Source organism: Nycticebus coucang, chromosome 9 (genome assembly GCF_027406575.1).
Source record: "Nycticebus coucang isolate mNycCou1 chromosome 9, mNycCou1.pri, whole genome shotgun sequence".
In the NCBI taxonomy this organism is placed as follows: Eukaryota; Metazoa; Chordata; class Mammalia; order Primates; family Lorisidae; genus Nycticebus; species Nycticebus coucang.
The window spans coordinates 50806166-50825160 of NC_069788.1; the positions used below are offsets into that span (position 1 = coordinate 50806166).

General features: G+C 40.1%; 1 protein-coding gene across 2 annotated transcripts; it reads left to right on the plus strand.

Moving 5' to 3' along the window:
- The first annotated feature begins 504 nt into the window (after positions 1–504).
- Positions 505–17194, plus strand: ZNF311 (zinc finger protein 311). Of its 2 annotated transcripts, XM_053603304.1 has the most exons (7): positions 505–1055; positions 1963–2231; positions 2614–2695; positions 6184–6275; positions 6618–6744; positions 7263–7367; positions 10229–17193. In XM_053603304.1, exons 2-7 carry the CDS (start codon positions 2223–2225, stop codon positions 11839–11841), a joined length of 2028 nt encoding a protein of 675 aa, XP_053459279.1. In that variant the 5' UTR covers positions 505–1055; positions 1963–2222; the 3' UTR covers positions 11842–17193. The 2 variants fall into 2 exon arrangements, with proteins under 2 accessions (XP_053459279.1, XP_053459281.1); XM_053603306.1 differs by lacking the exon at positions 7263–7367 and having other exon boundaries at positions 10229–17194.
- Positions 17195–18995: the final 1801 nt, after the last annotated feature.

An 18995-nucleotide genomic window follows, 5' to 3' on the forward strand; every position in this document is an offset into this window, starting at 1 on the left:
AAAGTATTCTTGACAAAAGGATTGAACCTGTAAGAAAATGTCCCTTTTTAAAAAGATGCATAATGAAGTTGAGATAACGTGTAAGGTTTGCTTTAAAATAACAAAAATGGAGGAGAGGAATGAAACAAGTGTGGCAGAATTTTATTTTTTTAATTTGAATGATGGGTATATAGGGAGTCATGCTCAACTTTTCTGAAGGCTTAACATCTTAATGAATTTTTGAAAGACAATTGTGTTCTTAGCTAATAAATAACAGTAACTTTTTTCATATGTTTGTCACAAAACTTCTGCCCATTCCTATCTAGAGTTCCCTCCGCGACAGTAGTGGATGGATACAGCAACATTTCTGCCACTTGGAGGTTTCCCACCCCTCATCTACGCTCCCCAAATCGTCCAAGGCTGAACCAGTAGGAGGAGGGAGGCGGGGAATTGCTAGGGAACGCCTCGACCAGAGAGTTGAGACGTTTGCTAGAAAATCGCCGGAAATGATTGTTGGAGGACTAGAAAACGCATTTGGTCTGTATTTCCGCATCTTTTTTTCTCCGGGAAAGTGTGGGCACCAAGGTCTGTACCTTGGGCTGGCGTGGGACGCGACCCGCCGCCGAAAGAAGAGCAGGCGGTCGTCACTCACCTCTCTTAAACGCGCCCCCTTCCTGGGGCTCCCGAGGCTGCGAGCAGCGATGGGGGGCTTTGAGGCCAGATGGGGGAGGGATACCGCGGCGGTTTCCACCCTCGGCCATTCCCCAGGATGGGCTTTTCCCGGCCATTTTTCTACTCCCAGGGTCTCTGACCCATTCTGTTTATTCTCTCCAGCATCCATTCATGTCTTCCTCTATTCAGCCAATTTTTAACCCAGCGCTTACTAATGCAAGCACTGTTTCAGATGTTGGGACTGCAACAGTGAACAAGACTGACAAAAATCCCTGCCCTCTTGAAGCCTAGAGGCCTACATTTATTTTAGCGAGAGAACAACAAACAGTATATAAGTAATTCATGCACCATGTTGGAAAGTGATAAAGTACCATAAATAAAAAGAAGAATTAATGTAAACCAAGGTAAGCCATATCAGGATTGAAAGGAGGGGGTAAGTTTTTAATCAGATAATTACAGTAGACCTTGGGAAGGGGATATAAAGCAAACACTGGAAAGACGGCAAGAAAGAAGAGAAAGAAAGTCAGTGTGGCTGAAGGAGATTGAATGAGAATAGTAAAAGGTCTGACGTACATGGTTGCATACTCTTTTTTTTTTTTTTGACAGTCTCACTTTGAGCCCTTGGTAGAGTACCATGACGTCATAGCTCACAGCAACCTCAACTCTTGGGATCAATTGCCTCAGCCTCCTGAGTAGCTGGGACTCTAGGCGCCCGCCACAATGCCTGGCTATTTTTAGAGACAGGTCTTACTCTTGCTGGGGCTGGTCTGCACCTCACTAGCTCATCTGCTGGCCTCGGCCTCTCAGAGTGCTAGGATTACAGGCGTGAGCCACCACACCTGGCCGTAACGGTTGCATCTTACAGACTTTTATGCCTTTGTTAAGGCCTTCAGCTTTTATTTCAAATGGTAGAGGTTAGAAATAATACTGAACACATTCTGTAGGGCCTTTTATGCTTCTGTAAAAACTTCAGCTTTTATTTTGAGTAAGATTGAGCCATTGGAGAATTTTGAGCAGCAAGATGAAATGATCCAACTTAAGATGTAAACAAACCACTCAGATTGCTCTACTAAGAGGAGACAGAAGGAAAGCAAGAATAGAAGCAAGGAGACCAGTTAGGTAGCTACTGCAGTAATGAGGAGGAGGGGAGGTAACGTGATGATGGCTAGCAGTTGAGATTGTATTTTGGATCTATTCACATTTTTAATTTGTCTTCCTGTACACTCTCATTTCTCAGAGATGCCTCAGGTCCTTGGTGATCCCCTCATTTCTCTGTAGTCATATTCCTCTCTTCTCTTTTCCCTGCATCAGATATTCAGAAAAACAAGATGAGAGATCACAGCTGGCTTCATGTTGCTGATGAACCTCTAATTTGGGGCAATATCGGACACCTCAAACCAAACAGCAGCTTCCCTGTGGGTTAAGAAGGGCCCTTGGATGATACCACTAAGACTTATGAACCCCAAAAGAGACTGACATCAACAGGGGTCACTTCATAACTTGTTTGGGAGCTGGATTGAACCAAAAGGAAGAAACCAAGACAGTGGCAGAAGACTGCGAAAGAAAAAAAGATGGAGAAGGTAAAAAGAGGAGGGTCTGCAATACTTTGCAAGAAGGAAGAATTGAATCCAGAAAGAAGGAAAGCTGTGGGAGGGGTGGTGGTCTCTCCTTCTAAATAACTGTTTTTCCTTGTTAACATAATGATCATTAAAACTTTGTAGTAAGAGCTCCAGTCGCGCAATCAGTTAGCACATGGTGCTGTTAAACTGTACTAGTAGAGATTAATTAGATACTATTTCTGTTTTTCATAAGTATATTAGGAACTGAGTCCATGATTTTCTTCCCCCTTTTGATACTTGGAGTGACAATTTCCGTGGACAAACCTTAATGGTTGGTTGCATCTTCCAATGTATTTTTCTCATCTCTATAACATCTGTGAATTCATTCTCTGCCCTGCAATAGGTTGTGCTGTTGGATACAAGTCCAGGACCACCAAGCCAGCTACTTTGGACACCCCCTGATGCCCAGCTCCTTCGGGAAAGAGGTAAGGCACACAGGTTATTATGGCAGGAGTCATGACAACTGACAATGGAGTATGCACATATAATGTGTACAAGATGCCATCTTGGGGGCAGAAAATCTGTTCATTATTGAGCATATATGGAAAGTTTTCTGTTGTTTCTGTGCCAGTTTTAGATCAGTATCAAGAGGATCTAAATTATTCAGTTTTTGCCCTCATCTTAAATCAAATTTGGAAAAAACATCAAAGGCTTACATACAATTTCACAGAGCAATTTTTCAAAGAATTTGAATGCATTCAATCATGTACGATATGTATAACTTGATGTATATGATAAATAGTATACAGATTGTACATAAATATTCACACATATAAAACTCATGGTATAATTCAGTAGTTCCTATTCAACCATAATTTTGTCAACATGTAAAATTGAATATATGTAGTTTTACTTTTGTAGACCTTTTCAGAACCCTGAGGCTTTTAAATTATGTTAAAGGTACCTATCAAAATGTAAGATAAGGGTGGCACCTGTGGCTCAAAGGAGTAGAGTGCCAGCTCCATATGCCAGAGGTGGCGGGTTCAAACCCAGCCCCGGCCAAAAACTGCAAACAAACAAAACAAACAAAAAAATGTAAGATAAAGCGGTGGTAAAAGAAAGAGCAAAGATTTCCCACGTACCTCTGTGCCCTTTGGTGGCATATGTGAAGAGGAAAGTGGTTAAGATTTATATAAAAGGAACTAATAGTATTGAGACCCGGGAGATGATATTTAACAATTCTGGAATCATAATATCAGACCTAGAAAGGCATAAACTTTTGGACAGAGGACTAGGCACACGCAAAAGTAGGTTTTTTAGTATGTTACCTGCAAAAAAAAAAAAAAAAAAAAGTATTTCTAATGTACTGTTAACTTCCAAAGGAGAAATCCTACAATATTGCATGTACACAGAATTATAAATAAAAATGAATAATATAAGTTCAGAAATAGAAAATAATTGACATTGCTAAAGTTGAGTGCCAATCTTATTTTTTAAATATAAAAATGTATATGTTCTTGTGGTTTACCTCTGACCTGTGTCTTCTGTTCCTTTTTCTCAAGATGTCTTTAATTTTCCTCCAATGGTGGATTTGCAGGATCATAAAATCTACAGTTACCTAACATAACCTGAAGTGCATTAATCTCATACTAGACCAGTGATTCTCAGCCTTCCTAATGCTGCGACCCTTTAATACAGTTCCTCATGTTGTGGTGACCCCCTACTACAAAATTATTTTTGTTGCTACTTCATAGCTGTAATTTTGCTACTGTTATGAATAGTAATGTAAATATCTGATATGCAGGATGTATTTTCATTGTTACAAAGGGGTCGCAATCTACAGGTTGAGAACTGCTGTCCTAGACAATATCTGTATACTGCTGTAACAATTAAGTTTGTGGGGCGGCACCTGTAGCTCAAGGAGTAGGGCGCCAGTCCCATATGCCGGAGGTGGCGGGTTCAAACCCAGCCTCGGCCAAAAACCACAAAAAAAAAAAAAAAAAAAAAAATTAAGTTTGTGAACTCATCTTAAAGAAAAAGTGCTACATACCTTATTGTTGAATAGCACTATGGTCAACTTCAAGGTACTCCCCTTGGGAAGCAGTGCGCTGATGCCAGGGCGTAGTGTACTCTTTGAAGCAACTTTGGAACTCTTTATCTGGAATGGCCATCAGAACTGTTATCTTATGAAGTCTGCCAATTAAGTTCGCAGACTCAACCTAGAAAAAGTTGATATCAACCTCATTGTCAAATATTACTACCATCACCAGATGGCCAAGGGGAGTACACTGAAGGTGACCATAATGATATTCAGCAATGAGTTATGTAGCACTTTTTCTAGGATGAATTTGCACACTTAATTGTTAGACCTGATACAAAAACATTTCTGGTGGCCATTCCAGAAAGTGAGTCCCAAAATTGCTTTGAAGGGTGGACAGGGTGCTACATATTACAGAACAAAAGGTGTTGCTGTGAGTTCTGTGTTGTCCAGGTGAGTTTAGGAATTTTTGAAACAAAGCATTATAAAGGAACTTGGGGCTTTTCGTGTGAAGCAGTAGAAAAACTGAGTGGAACTACTATGGTTGAGATACAGACTTGGTCTTGGTTAAAAGCTAAAAGTAGCCTAAACTGAGTCTTGGACGATTTCTATGAGAAAAAGTTAGTTGGTTCCAAATTAGAGTTTTAATAAAATCTGAATGATAGTTTTAGGCCAAAGGGTAATCCTACAGTCTTAAGAACAGATGTCTTTGACCCTGCTGATATTTTGAGAGCAAAAAGCAATCATTCAGAGTTGGATTTAGGGTTGTATTTATGAAGTGTCAAGAAAGATAAGTCAATTTAAACATGGAAGTTACAAAAAGATTAAGATGACCTGTAAACTACTTCTCGCTCAACTGTATGGATTATACATGGACACACTGATAAAGTTCTTTTGCATTTTAAAATGCTGTGTGTGCATTTTATTTGTTTTGTTTTTTTTGTAGAGACAGAGTTTCACTTTATTGCCCTCGGTAGAGTGCCGTGGCGTCACACAGCTCACAGCAACCTCCAACTCCTGGGCTTAAGCGATTCTCCTGCCTCAGCCTCCTGAGTAGCTGGGGCTACAGGCACCCGCCACAACGCCCGGCTATGTGTGTGCATTTTAAAATGGTGTGGGAAGGATGGCTTAGTACTAGGGAATTAGTAGGGAAAAGGCTCATAATCACAGGGTAAGAGTGATTCTTATCTAATTAAGAACAAGGAAAAAGAGACCAACCTGAGCCAAAGCAAGACCCCATCTCTATAAGAAAAGCTGGGGATTGTCATGGGCACCTATAGACTTAGCTACTTGGGATGCTGAGTCAAGAAGATCACTTGAGCCCAAGAGTTTGAGATTGCTGTGAGCTATGACTCCATGGCACTCTACCTAGGGTGACAAAATAAGACTCCATGTAAAAAAAAAAAAAAAAAAAAAGGAAAAAATTCTAATAAACTATCTGGAGCTAGATCAGCCATTAAGTTACCTAAAGAAATAAGCTTTCAGCCTAATCCTGGATATTTTTGTTCAACGTCTCCCATTACCTTTTCCCCACTCCTCCCACCACATGTCTTTTGGAGGAAATAACATCAGTATTCAAACACAGAAAGAAGAATTATCCTATAAGGTAAGAATCAGTGATTTGGGTCTTTTTACCTGATATATTTGGAAGAGGCTAAGGTTATTCCAGGATAAAGGTAGACCAGAGGAAAACATATACTAGATGAGAGGAAAATGCACTTCCAAGAGTTGGTTTGGCTGCCGTGCCAAGGCCTGATGCCCAGCACTGGAAGCTGAGACTAGAAAAATAATGGAGAAGGAGGATACTGTAAGGCAACAGACTTAACCCTAGGTTAGAACTGCAGAAACTTCTATATTTGGAGAAGAGAAGATGAAAACAGAAAGTTTCATTAATACTGTGCAAAATTTATTCTTGGCTTATTTCTCTTCCCTCAGCTCTACCAACTCTTCAATATCCTGCCTGTGCCAAAGATGGAGGCCAAGGAAACCTACTAGAAGCAGATACCACATTGATAAGCCAGGCCCAAGTGAGCTGGGGCCCCTTTCGTCCTTCCTAAAAAATATATCACAACTTGCTAAATAATGGCCTTACTTTCACTGTATTCACTGGTTGTGCAGCTCCCAAATCAAGGTGCTTCCTCCCATAAGGGACATTTTGTTGGATAACAGACCACTTGTGGGTTGTTTCCTTTTACATTATTTTTCATTATTGAAAGCCCATGTTCTCTTTCACCTTATTTCCAGATATTCACCACATGATAACAGCCTTTCACTTCTATAAACCGTCTCCCTACCAATTCCTTTCTTTTGCCTGTTTCCTGGGGAACCTATGGGGTTTTCTCCAGGACAGCAGGAACATATTGTTTCAGGAGTCAGTGATGTTTGAGGACATAGCTGTGAAGTTCACCAGCGGGGAGTGGCAGTATCTGACCTATGATCAAAGGCATCTCTATAAAGATGTGATGTTGGAAAATTATGGGAACATGATATCACTTGGTAAGGATCTTCTCTGCACTTGGCTTAGTGCTTTATCCCTTCCTTTTTTTTTTTTTTTAATTGCTTTCTTCATTGATGTATATGGAATCTCATATTGAAACTCATAGCCCTCATTCTTCATCATCAGGGTCCTTGTTCCAAAGTTAGAATTTTAAGTTGCCTCTGTTACATAGAAACATAGTTTTTTGGCTAACCTATTTGCTATTTTCTGATTCTTTGGAATGGACTCTGCCTGGGTGAAAAGGAGACACTTAGGTTCTGTTTTCCCTGGGTTCTTGCATCTCATTTTTTATAAAGTGTTCTATTTTGAGCTCGTAGGCATGAACTACTTTTGAGGGGCACAAAACTGATAGTCTTTCTATATAGATTCCCATTCTCCTAGGAAGAACAAACCCCTGAATAAATTTTTCTATACCTAAATAGATGTTTCTCTCCTGTCTCCATATGCAAGGATCAGAGTTAAGTGTTAGGACAGTTCTGTATTAGTGAATGTACTCTTATTTCTTCTTTACAATCAGGATTTTCATTTCCTAAACCTCATTTGATCTCTCATCTGGAGCAAGGGGCAGACCCTTATGTTCAAGATCTACCAGATAGGGAGTTCCTGAGCTGTTCCTACCCAGGTGAGTGATAGAGAAGCTTTCAATCTTTCTGATCTTCCATGTGACAGAATGATTACAGAGTATTCTTAGTGGTGGGTCATCCATACTTAAGGGTCCAAGGAAGGAAATCCATTTAGGATTTAAGGGGGGGGGGGAACACCACAAACAACAAACTATTGGGGCAGTTATTCTGTCATTATCTACTTGGTTCTTTGCAGTGTCTAAGAGGCTTTTTGCAATTTGGCCCTCAAGAAAAGCTCAGAAAATGTATCACCCTTTTGTGAATGAGTTACTCTAGTGCTCAGAGAAGAAGAAATTGAAGGAGGGGAGAGACATTCTAGGTAGAGGAAACATATGAGAAAATATTGAGAAGTAAAAGAATATAAACTGTGAATAATTCATTATGACTAAAGCAAAGGGCTTGGAGGGGATTTGGGAAGGTCTAAGAACAGTAAAACAGGACAAGATCATGGTTTTGTTTGTTTGATTTTTGTTCTTTTTTTTTTTTTTTTATAGAGACAGAGTCTCACTTTATGGCCCTTGGTAGAGTGCCGTGCCTCACACAGCTCACAGTAACCTCCAACTCCTGGGCTTAAGCGATTCTTTTGCCTCAGCCTCCCGAGTAGCTGGGACTACAGGCGCCCGCCACAATGCCCGGCTATTTTTTGGTTGCAGTTTGGCCGGGGCCACCCTCGGTATATGGGGCCGGTGCCTTACCGACTGAGCCACAGGCGCCGCCCTTGATTTTTGTTCTTTAAGGAGTTTTTAATAAACTACAAACCTTGAACTTAACTTTTATAATAACAACTAACATTGATTTTAGCACTTTAGTGGCAAGTGCTTTACATACATTAACTCTCTTAATTATTATGGGTAGTCTAGAGCCCATTTTATATATGTGTGTGTGTATATACATATACATATATATATATTTTGTTTGTTTGTTTGTTTTAGACTGATTCTCACTCTGTAGCCCTGGGTAGAGTACCATGGCATCATCCTAGCTCACAGCAACCTCAAACTCTTGAGCTCAAGCGATCCTCTGCCTCAGCCTCCCTTGTAGCTGGAACTACTGGCACCCACCACAAAGTCTGGCTAGCTTTTCTATTTTTAGTAGTCATGAAGTCTTGTTCTTGCTCAGGCTGGTCTCAAACTTCTGAGCCTAAGCAGTCCACCTGCCTCATCCTCCCAGAGTGCTAGGATTACAACCACTGCACCTAGCCTAGAGCCTATTTTATATAAAATATCTGAGACAAGAGAGAATTTAAGTCATCCTCCCAAGTTCACAGTTATAAGTCATCAGAAGTGGATTTTGAACACAGACAGTCTTACTCTAGCACTAGAGCTCTTGACTTTTGCTTTACTTCCTTCCTGTCTGGTTAACTATGGAGTGTTATTGAGGTATTTTGAGCTAGAGAGTAACATGATTAGATCTGATTTTCAGAAAGAATATTCTGGAAGCCATGTAGAGAATGGATGAAGAAAGACTAAAGGACATCTGAAGGATATTGCAGTTACCTACCCTGTTTCCCCGAAAATAAGACATCCTCCGAAAATAAGACCTACTCACAGGAAAGATAAGACATCCCCTGAAAATAAGACCTAGTGCATCTTTGGGAGCACACCTGTCTTATTTTCGGGGAAACAGGGTAGTAAGAATGCACTGGCAGTAGAAATGAAGAGGAAGGAATAGAATTGAAAGATAAGATAATTGATTTGGATTCTTTGGATGCCCACAATAAAAATTAACTCAAGCTAGGCTGGGCACGGTGGCTTACATCTGTAATCCTAGCACTCTGAGAGGATGAAGAGGGAGGAACACTTGAGCTCAGGAGCTTGAGACCAGTCTGAGTAAGACTGAGATCTTATCACTTCCAACAATAGAAGAACTAGCTGGGATTGTGGTGAGCACCTGTAGTCCCAGCTACTTGGGAGGTTGAGGCAAGAGGATCACTTGAACCAAGAGTTTGAGGTTGCTGTGAGCTATGATGATGCTATGGCACTCTACCCAGGGTGACAGAGTGAAATGAACTCAAGCTAGCTTAAGCAGAAGAATATGAATTTATTATTCAAGGTGTGTCATGGAACCTAAGGGCAGGTATGTGTCAGGCCTAGAAGGAACTATAACACCATTAGATCCCTCTCTCCAGCTGTTTTCTTTGTGAGACAGCTTCATTTTTCTTTCTTGGCAGATTGACCTTCTCTGCTTCTCAGATCAGATGGCAGAACATTCACCTCTGTATTATAGATCATCCCACCACCACTGCTTCTCAAACTTAAGTGCTAAAAATTTGGCTACTCTTAGAGCCTGACCTTACTTGCCCTCAGATCACAATTGCAGACTCCAGGGTGGGAGAATCTGGCTTGGTTTGGGTCAGTTACTGCTCAGATCTTATCTGCCCTGCACAGATCGGCTGATTTACACAGCAGAAATATGGCTCTCCAGGGCCCATTCGTGAGAGCAAAGCAGACAGTTGAAAGGGGACTACATCAGCATTTCAGCACCCCTTTGCAGCTCACTTTAGAGGTAGAATTTTTTAAATGTTAGTTAAGTAAATATGAGAGAAGCGGGGAGAAGGAATTGAAGATGGTTTGTAGTTTCCTGGCTTAGGAAACTAGGTATATAGAGTTTCTATTCACTAAACTCGGAGAATCTAGAGGAGAAATAGGCTTATAAGGATTTTTATATAAAGTTTGCCAAGTTTAAGATATCTAAGTTTTTTGTTTTCTTTTGTTCTTGAAGCCCTCCTGACTTTGGGCCACAATGTTAGCAGTTTTTCCACCAGGGAAAAGCAATTTACTATTTAGATAGCTTAATACTTCTTCATCTCTCCCATCTCACTTATTTCCTTTCCTCTGGCATTTTTATTTTCTTATTTAAGTGTCAACTGATAAGACATGGCCTGACAATGAGAAGACAAGTTCAGAACAAGATTTTTTTGAAAATGGAATAATCTACAAGGTGAAATTTAACAGTCTCCTGCAGGTTGTTTCCCAGGATCCTGAAGTTGGAGAAGCTTGTCTTCAAGGTGTCAAATTTGAGAATCAATGGGAAACACCTATAATGAGAGAAGAGAAAGGCAGCTCTGCAGAAGTGGCTTTCAAAATAGGAAAGAATCCAAAGATACTTAGAAAAAACTCTAATCCAAACTCAAAACATTTTCCATATAATAGAGTTCTTATAGCACAGAAATGCCATGAATGTGCCAATTGTGGCAAAAACTTTAATTGGCATTCAGACCTGATTCTCCATGAGCAAATTCATTCTGGGGAGAAACCCCATGTGTGTAATACGTGTGGGAAAGCATTCAAGACCAGAAATCAGCTTTCTATGCACCAGATAATCCACACAGGAAAGAAACCTTTTAACTGTACCCAGTGTGGGAAGTCCTTCAATAGTAGATCAGCTCTTTGCCGACATAAAAAAACCCACAGTGAAGATAAGCCTCATGAGTGCAGGGACTGTGGGAAGGCCTTCAAGACCAGAAACCGACTCTGTGTGCATCAGCTTGTCCACACTGGGGAAAAGCCTTTTGAGTGTAATGACTGTGGGAAGGCCTTTCAGTTTAAGCATTCCCTTACCATCCATGTTAGAATCCACACTGGAGAGAAACCATATGAATGTGAGCAGTGTGGGAAGGCTTTCAGTGGGAGTTCAGACCTCACCAAACACACAAGAATCCACACTGGGGAACGACCATATAAGTGCAGTGAGTGTGGGAGGACCTTTAGTCAGAGCTCAGACCTGAGCAAACACAAACGAATCCACACTCAGGAGAAACACTATGGGTGTCCCCAGTGTGGAAAAGCCTTCACTATCAAGGCAGAGCTCACCAAACACAGGAAGGTCCACACAGAAGAGAAACCATACAAGTGTGAGGAGTGTGGGAAAGCTTTTCGTCATAACTGTAAGCGCAGGGCTCATGAAAGAGAACACACCGGGGAGAAGCCCTATCCATGTGGGGCTTGTGGGAAAGCCTTCCAGGATCAGCACTGCCTTACTATCCATCAGAGAATCCACACAGGAGACAAGCCTTATAAATGTTCGGAGTGTGGCAAAGCTTTCAATGGGAAGTCAAACTTAACCAATCATCAGAGAATCCACACTGGCGAGAAACCTTACAAATGCGAGGTGTGTGGAAAGGCCTTTCCTCATAATTCAGTCCTGAGGCAGCACAAAAGAATCCACACTGGTGAAAAGCCATATACCTGCTATGAGTGTGGCATGTCTTTCCGGCAGGGCTCAGCTCTAATTGGACATAAGCGAGTTCATACTGGGGAGAGACCTTATGAGTGTGAGGAGTGTGGAAAAACTTTCAGAGTGAGTTCAAATCTTAGTGGACATAAGAAAAGAAAACATTGGGCGGCGCCTATGGCTCAGTCAGTAAGGCGCCGTCCCCATATACCGAGGGTGGTGGGTTCAAACCCGGCCCCGGCCAAACTGCAACCAAAAAATAGCTGGGCGCTCGGGCGGCGCCTGTGGCTCAAGGAGTAGGGCGCCAGTCCCATATGCCGGAGGTGGCGGGTTCAAACCCAGCCCTGGCCAAAAAAAAAAAAAAAATAGCTGGGCGCTGTAGCGGGTGCCTGTAGTCCCAGCTACTCGGGAGGCTGAGGCAGGAGAATCGCCTTAAGCCCAGGAGTTGGAGGTTGCTGTGAGCTGTGTGAGGCCACGGCACTCTACCGAGGGCCATAAAGTGAGACTCTGTCTCTACAAAAAAAGAAAAAAAAACATTGACTATGGAGAACTCATGAACTTGGTGAGAGAGGTCCAGAAAGTTTCTCAGACCTCAGCATTCAGTATTTGGAACACCAATGCTTGAGTGTAGTGATTTTGGTATATACACTTTCTTTTTCTACTTCTTAGATTGTTCTTGTCTTCTTTATTTGGTTATTCATGATTTCCTGACCCTTAATTGAGAGATTTCCCAAAGGCCTTGTCCTTTATCTTCCTATTTAGTTCTTTCTTCTTCAATGAACACATTTATTTCCAAGAATTTGTCAATCACTTTATAATAATAAATACAGTGAAACCTCTGTAAGTTAACCACCCAAGGGACTGTAAAAAACTGGTTAACATACAGAGGTGGTCAACTTGAAGCACTAGGCCTATTGTACTGATAGGTACACGTGGTGCATGTCCAGTCTATGAAAATTAGATCAACTTAAGGAGGTGGTCAATGTAGAGAGATGAGTCAACTGTGTAGGTTCTACTGTACTTACCAATCTGTGTCAGGCACTGTTGTAAGGTCTGTACACAGTTTGACTTATTTTATCCATCCAATAGAAGGAATTTGAAGCACAGAAAGATTATGAAACTTGCCCAGGATCATGTAACTAATAAATTCTGTACAAATGACCCCCACATGCATGCACCACATGTTTTGGACATGAACCTGTACTTCAGTTCAGCATGAAACAGTTTTTAAATTAATAAACGATCATTTTTAGCAAGTTTTGTTTTACACAAAGTTTGAATGGTACTTCATATTATATCAGAATTGCTGGTATTGGGGGTTAAAAGGGAGGTGAGCAGATGTTTAAATTAACAGATAATGGAGAAATAACCTGTACATTGCTCAAGTAGAAGTACACATATGGAAAGAACATGAAACCTGCAACACTTTGAATTACCAACAGAAGGAAATTTTTTAAGTGTTTATTTTTAAAATATTTGCTATGTCCATTTGCATGACATGAAATAGTCTTTCAAATTTATTAATAAGTTTCTAACTCTCAGGATGTTAGGTATCTCATATCCATCCCTTTCTCTGATGCAATCTCCAACTTTTGGGCTCAAGTGATCCTCTTCCCTCAGCCTCCCAAGTAGCTGGGACTATTGGTGCCCACAACACCTGGCTATTTTTAGAGATGGGGTCTCACTATTGCTCAGGCTGGTCTCAAACTCCTGAGCTCAAGCAATCCACCTGCATCAGCCTCCCAGAACGCTAGGATTACAGGTGTGAGCCACTGCGCCTGACCCCAAATAAATTATTTCTAAAGTCTACCTTCACCAATCCATCTTCAGCATGATTGTTGATTGCTATGATCTTGATACCTGTTCTAAAAACGTCCAATTGACTTCTAATCTTATAGTGAGAAACTCCAAATTAGCTTGACCTCCAGAATCTACGAAATGAACATTGTAAGAAAGCATATGAATAAATTTCAGGTATTTTACTTGGCAAACAAGATTCTTGATTTGTTTTGAAAATTTTGAAAAACTACTTTGTGAGGAGTCTTGTTAATCTTGTTCTGCAATTATCTCAGGGTATCAAACTACAATCCATGGGTAGAAACTACAGTTAGACATTTCTGCATAAAAGATCCCCAACTGGAATAGACCATCTTATTATCTTATAAGTGATGTTGAAGGAAGTCAGAGGTCAAATACATACATAATTGAATGACAAAACAAAGTACTGTTGCTTGAAATCCTAAAATAACAGAAGTTCTAATTCTGAAGAATTACTGAAACAAGAGTTACTGATCTTGTTATGATTTACTTAGGAAAATTACCAGATAAAACTCACTTCATTAACCAGCTTCCAAAAGGGTGCATAGAATAAACATGCTAATACCTCCAGCCTACTCTCCTCACTGTCTCCAAGAATGTTGAGGGTCAGGTTTTCACCTTTCAGGCTAAAGATTAAAACAGTTCTGTGAGAACCACAACCAGGAGGATATACCTAAAGATATTGACATCAGGAGTTTCTCAACCAGCAGCCCACCCAGATAACCTACAATATGATAAAAATTAACAAGTTCGAGTTACAGTACCAGAACATCACATCAGCTTTGTAGTCCCTTCTATTAAAGAAAATGTATTAAAATTTCAAAACCATACAAGAGAAAAGAACATGGAAAAATGAACTCCATGTGCATATGCAACTTCAACAATTTTTGATTCAGGGTTATTCTTTTTTTGTCTATGTCCCACCTCACTCTGGTCAAGATTACTTTGAAGCAAATTTTAGAATTTGTGTTTATCCATAAATATTTAATTATCTATAGGAGATGATAAGTCTTTCTAAAAAACTAACAATAGATTCCGGGCACATGTCTATAGTCCCAGCTACTGGGGAGGCTGAGGTGGGAGGATCCCTTAAGCCCAGGAGTTCAAAACCAGCCTAGCCAGAATAAAAAATGAATAAATAAATAAATAAAAGTCTAACAATAGTACAGTTATTGCACCTAAACAAAGATATCTATTTTGTCAAAATCATTAAAGATTCATTTAGTTTTCAAATTTTTCTGTTTCTGCTTCACATATATATAAGTAGAATAAGTTAAATATTCAAATAAGGTCCATCCATTGTGATTATTTGGAACATATCTTAAGACTTTTAATACATAAGTTTCCCCCACAATCATTTTTTCTTACAGTTTAGTAAAAGGCAAAATATTTATACAATCTGAAGAGAAACCAGAGTATTTTCTTGCAATTTCTTTAATGATTAGGCTGTACTGTGGAGTTTCACCCAGTTTGCATTTTAATTATTGCACCCCTTTGGTGGTATTTAGCATATTCCTCTGCCTCTATATGTCCTATAAATTAGTAGTTAGAACTAGGGGCTTTATCAAATTCAAAATAGATTTGGTTTTGGTCAGACTGCTTCCTATAAGTGTCAGTCTAAGCCTTTTTGGTTTAACATGAGTATTTGGTTTAACATTAGTCTCATAGATTCCTTGCTTTCTGGTGAAAAGATTTGCCAGGTTTAGCTAGTATATTTCCTTAGGAAGATCCTTCTTTCTAAAAACTAATAGTAGGGAAAATATAAAATCTGAATAGTCTAATACCAATTATTTATCTTTTTTTTTTTTTTTTTTGAGATGGAGTCTCTATCACCCTCGGTAGAGTCCCATGGCATCATAATTCACATCATCTCAAACTCTTGGATTCCAGTGATCCTCTTACCTCAGCCTTTGAGTAGCTGGGACTACTGGCATATGCCATCACACCTAGCTAGTTTTTGTAGAGACAGGGTCTCGTTCTTCCTCAGGCTGGTCTTGAACTTCTGAGCTCAAGCAATCCACCCTCATTGGCCTCCCAGCGTGCTAAGATTACTGGCTGAGCAACCAGGCCCAGCCTAATACCAATTATTTATATATACCTAGAAAAAAAACTCCGGGCTCAAATGGTTTCACCAATTAATTCTACTAAACATGCAAGGAAAAATAATGCCAACATTAAACTCATGAAGCCTGCATAACATTGATAACCCCAAAGAGAAGATTAAAAAAAAAAAATTGCATGTCATTATTATCCATGAATATAGTGAGAAAAATAAAAAATAATAACAAACCGAATCTGGTAATATACATGTATATGTTTTAAAAGATATTATATCTTGAACAAGTTAAAGTAATTCTAGCAATGTAAAGCTGGCTTAGCATTCAAAACTCAATGAAGATAATTTACCACATTAACAGAATGGAGGAAAAAATTATGTAAACATTAGATACAGCAAAATGTTTTTTTTTTTTATTTATTTACAATGTTTTTTAAAATCTCAGCTGGATGCACTGGCTCAGACCTGTAATCCTAACACTCTGGGAGGCTAAACCAGGAGCCTCTTACATTCAGGCATTCAAAACCAGCGTGAGAAGAACTGGATACCCATCTCTACAAAAAATATAAAAATTAGCCAGGTGTGGTGGCACATACCTATAGTCCCAGCCACTTGGGAGGCTGAGGGTGGAGGATCATTTGAGCCCAGGAATTTGAGGTTCCAATGAGCTAAGATGATGCCACTGCACTCTATCCCAGGCAGCACAGCAAGACCCTGTCTCCCCCACAAATTAAGCCATAGGTTCATTACAAACTAACTAAAAACCCTAACAATGCATTTTTGAGGAAAGTGACAAATTGATTCTAAAGTTTATATTGAAATGCAATATAATTCTTGACCAAGAATAGCCAAATTAGTCTTTAAAAAAAATAACAAAGGTATAGGACTTTAGCAGATGTCAAGATATTCTAAAGCAGTAGGCAATTTGGCATTGGTATAAAGATAGACAATAAACCAATGGAACAGGAGGAAAGGCAGAGATTCGTAAAAGGCAAGATTTTATAGTTTTACAAGTAAGTGTTGGATAATATTTATATGCCCCCAAGTCAAAAAAAGATTTGAGACAAAAAAGGGGGGCTAATTTTAAATTAATTTGAAAAGAAAATTTTGGAAACTTCAACTAGTTTAAAAAGAAGGAATTATTTCATCAAAAACACTATAATGAAAGGAAAACTACAATTTTCTCATGAATTGTAAGAAAGATAGCTGGAAGAAACATTTGGATCATATGAATTGCCTTTCCACCCTCCACCCCCTCCCACTCCCAGCCCCCCACCCCCAGCTAGGGCTGGACTTGAACCCACCACCTCCAGCATATGGGGCTGGCGCCCTACTCCTTTGAGCCATAGGCATTGCCCCTGAATTGCCTTTTTTTTGAGAGAGAGAGAAAGTTTCACTTTGTCGCCCTCGGTAGAGTGCCATGGAAATGCTGGATAGCTGATAGCTCACAGCAACTTCAAACTCTTGGACTCAAGAGATTCTCTTCCCTCAGCCTCCCAAGTAGCTGGGACTCCAGGCGCCTGCCACAACACCCGGCTATTTTTAGACAGAGGGATGTCGCTCTAACTGAGGCTGGTCTTGGACCTGTGAGCTCAGGCAATCCACCCAGTTCTGCCCCCAGGTGCTGGGATTACAGGCGTGAGCCACCGCCTCTGGCCTCTGAATGACTCCATCTTATTCTCACTACATGTGATTTCACTGTGAGCTGTGATAACATGGTACTCTACCCAGGGCAACAGAGTGAGACTGTATAAAAAAAAAAACAAGAAAAGGGGGCAGTGCCTGTGACTCAAAGAGTAAGGTGCTGTTCCTGTGGCTCAAGGAGTAGGACGCCGGCCCCATGTACCGGAAGATGGTAAACAATGGAGCAATGCTGTCTACATCCTAAAGGAAAATGATTTTCACTTAAATTTCTATATCTAATCAAATAATAATAATGAATAATTAAGAATGAGGGTATAGTAAACATTTTTGAAACATGAATGATGTGAATGATGGTTATCATTTAATCAGTCTGATTTAAGCATTCCACATTGTATATCAAATCCGCAGATTGTACCCCATAATTGTACACAATTAGTTATAATTTAATAAAAAATAATAATAAATAAAATATACACTAAAACATGGAAGATCTCAAAAAATTTACCTCATGTATGCATTTGATCATAGGGCTCTACCCAAATAAACAAGTAAAAATCCAGGGGATTTGAAGGAAGACATGGGATCCAGGGAACAGACATCATAGTAGAGGAAGGAGGAAAAGGTAAACCCCAATTCCAGCCATCCAGCAACCAGACCAAACTGAAGCATGATGGAGAAATCTGGTAGAAAAGACTCCAAGGAAAATTCATATTACCTAATCATTTGATTATTCAGAAAGGAGTATTTAGAGTTTCCCTGTTTTTTCAGAGGATATGGGAATAATAAGAATTAGTGACAGAAAACTAATCAAATAAAAAGACAAGGCAACCAACAAATCCAGTATGATCAAAAAATTTTTTTATTGTTTGGGATTCATTGAGGGCACAAAGAATTAGGTTACACTGATTGCATGTGTTAGCTAAATTTTTTTTTTTTTTTTTTTGTGAGACAGTCTCACTTTGTAGCCCCTGTGAAGAGAGTGTCGTGGCGTCCTAGCTCACAGCAACCTCAGACTCCAGGTCTCAAGCGATTCTCTTGCCTCAGCCTCCAGAGTAGCTTATATTACAGATGCCTGCCACAACTGTTTTTAGAGGTGAGGTTTCCCTCTAGCTCAATCTGGTCAGTCTGGTCTCCAACTCCTGAGCTCAGGTGGTCTGCCTTCGCCTCCCAGAGTGTTGGGATTGCAGGTGTGAGCCACCATGCCCGGCCTAGTAAATTCTCTCTTAAAATTGTGTCTCACCCCCAAGAGGGATGCCATACACAGTGATCCCCCAACCCACTCTCTCCTCCCCTTTCCTCACTCTCCCATTCCTCTACCCCCATCATATACTAGGTCATCTACTGCCTTCATATTAGAATTGAGTACATTGGATTCTTGCATCTCCATTCTTGTGAAACTTTACTAAGAAGATTGTGTTCCACCTCCACCCAGGTTAATATGAAAGATGTAAAGTCTCCATCTCTTTTAATGGCTGAATAGTATCCCATAGTATATATATACTGCAGCTTCTTAATGCATTCCTGGGTTGGTGAGCATTTAGGCTGTCTCCACATTTTGGCAATCATAAATTGAGCTACAATAAACAGTCTACTGGGAATGTCCTTGTGATAAAAGGTATTCTTTTTTCTTCTGGGTAGATGCCCAGTAATGGGATTGCAGGATCAAATAGGAGGTCTAATTTGACTTCTTTGAGGATTCTCCATACTGCCTTCCAAAAAGGTTGTGTTAGTTTGCACACCTACCAGCAGTGTAAAGTGTTCCCTTCTCTCCACATCCACGCCAGCATCTGCAGCTTTGATATTTTGTGATGTGGGCCATTCTCATTGAGGTTAGGTGATATCTCAGGGTGGTTTTGATTGCATTTCTCTGATGATTAGGGACAATGTGAATTTTTCGTATATTTGTTAGCCATTTGTCTGTCTTCTTTAGAGAAGA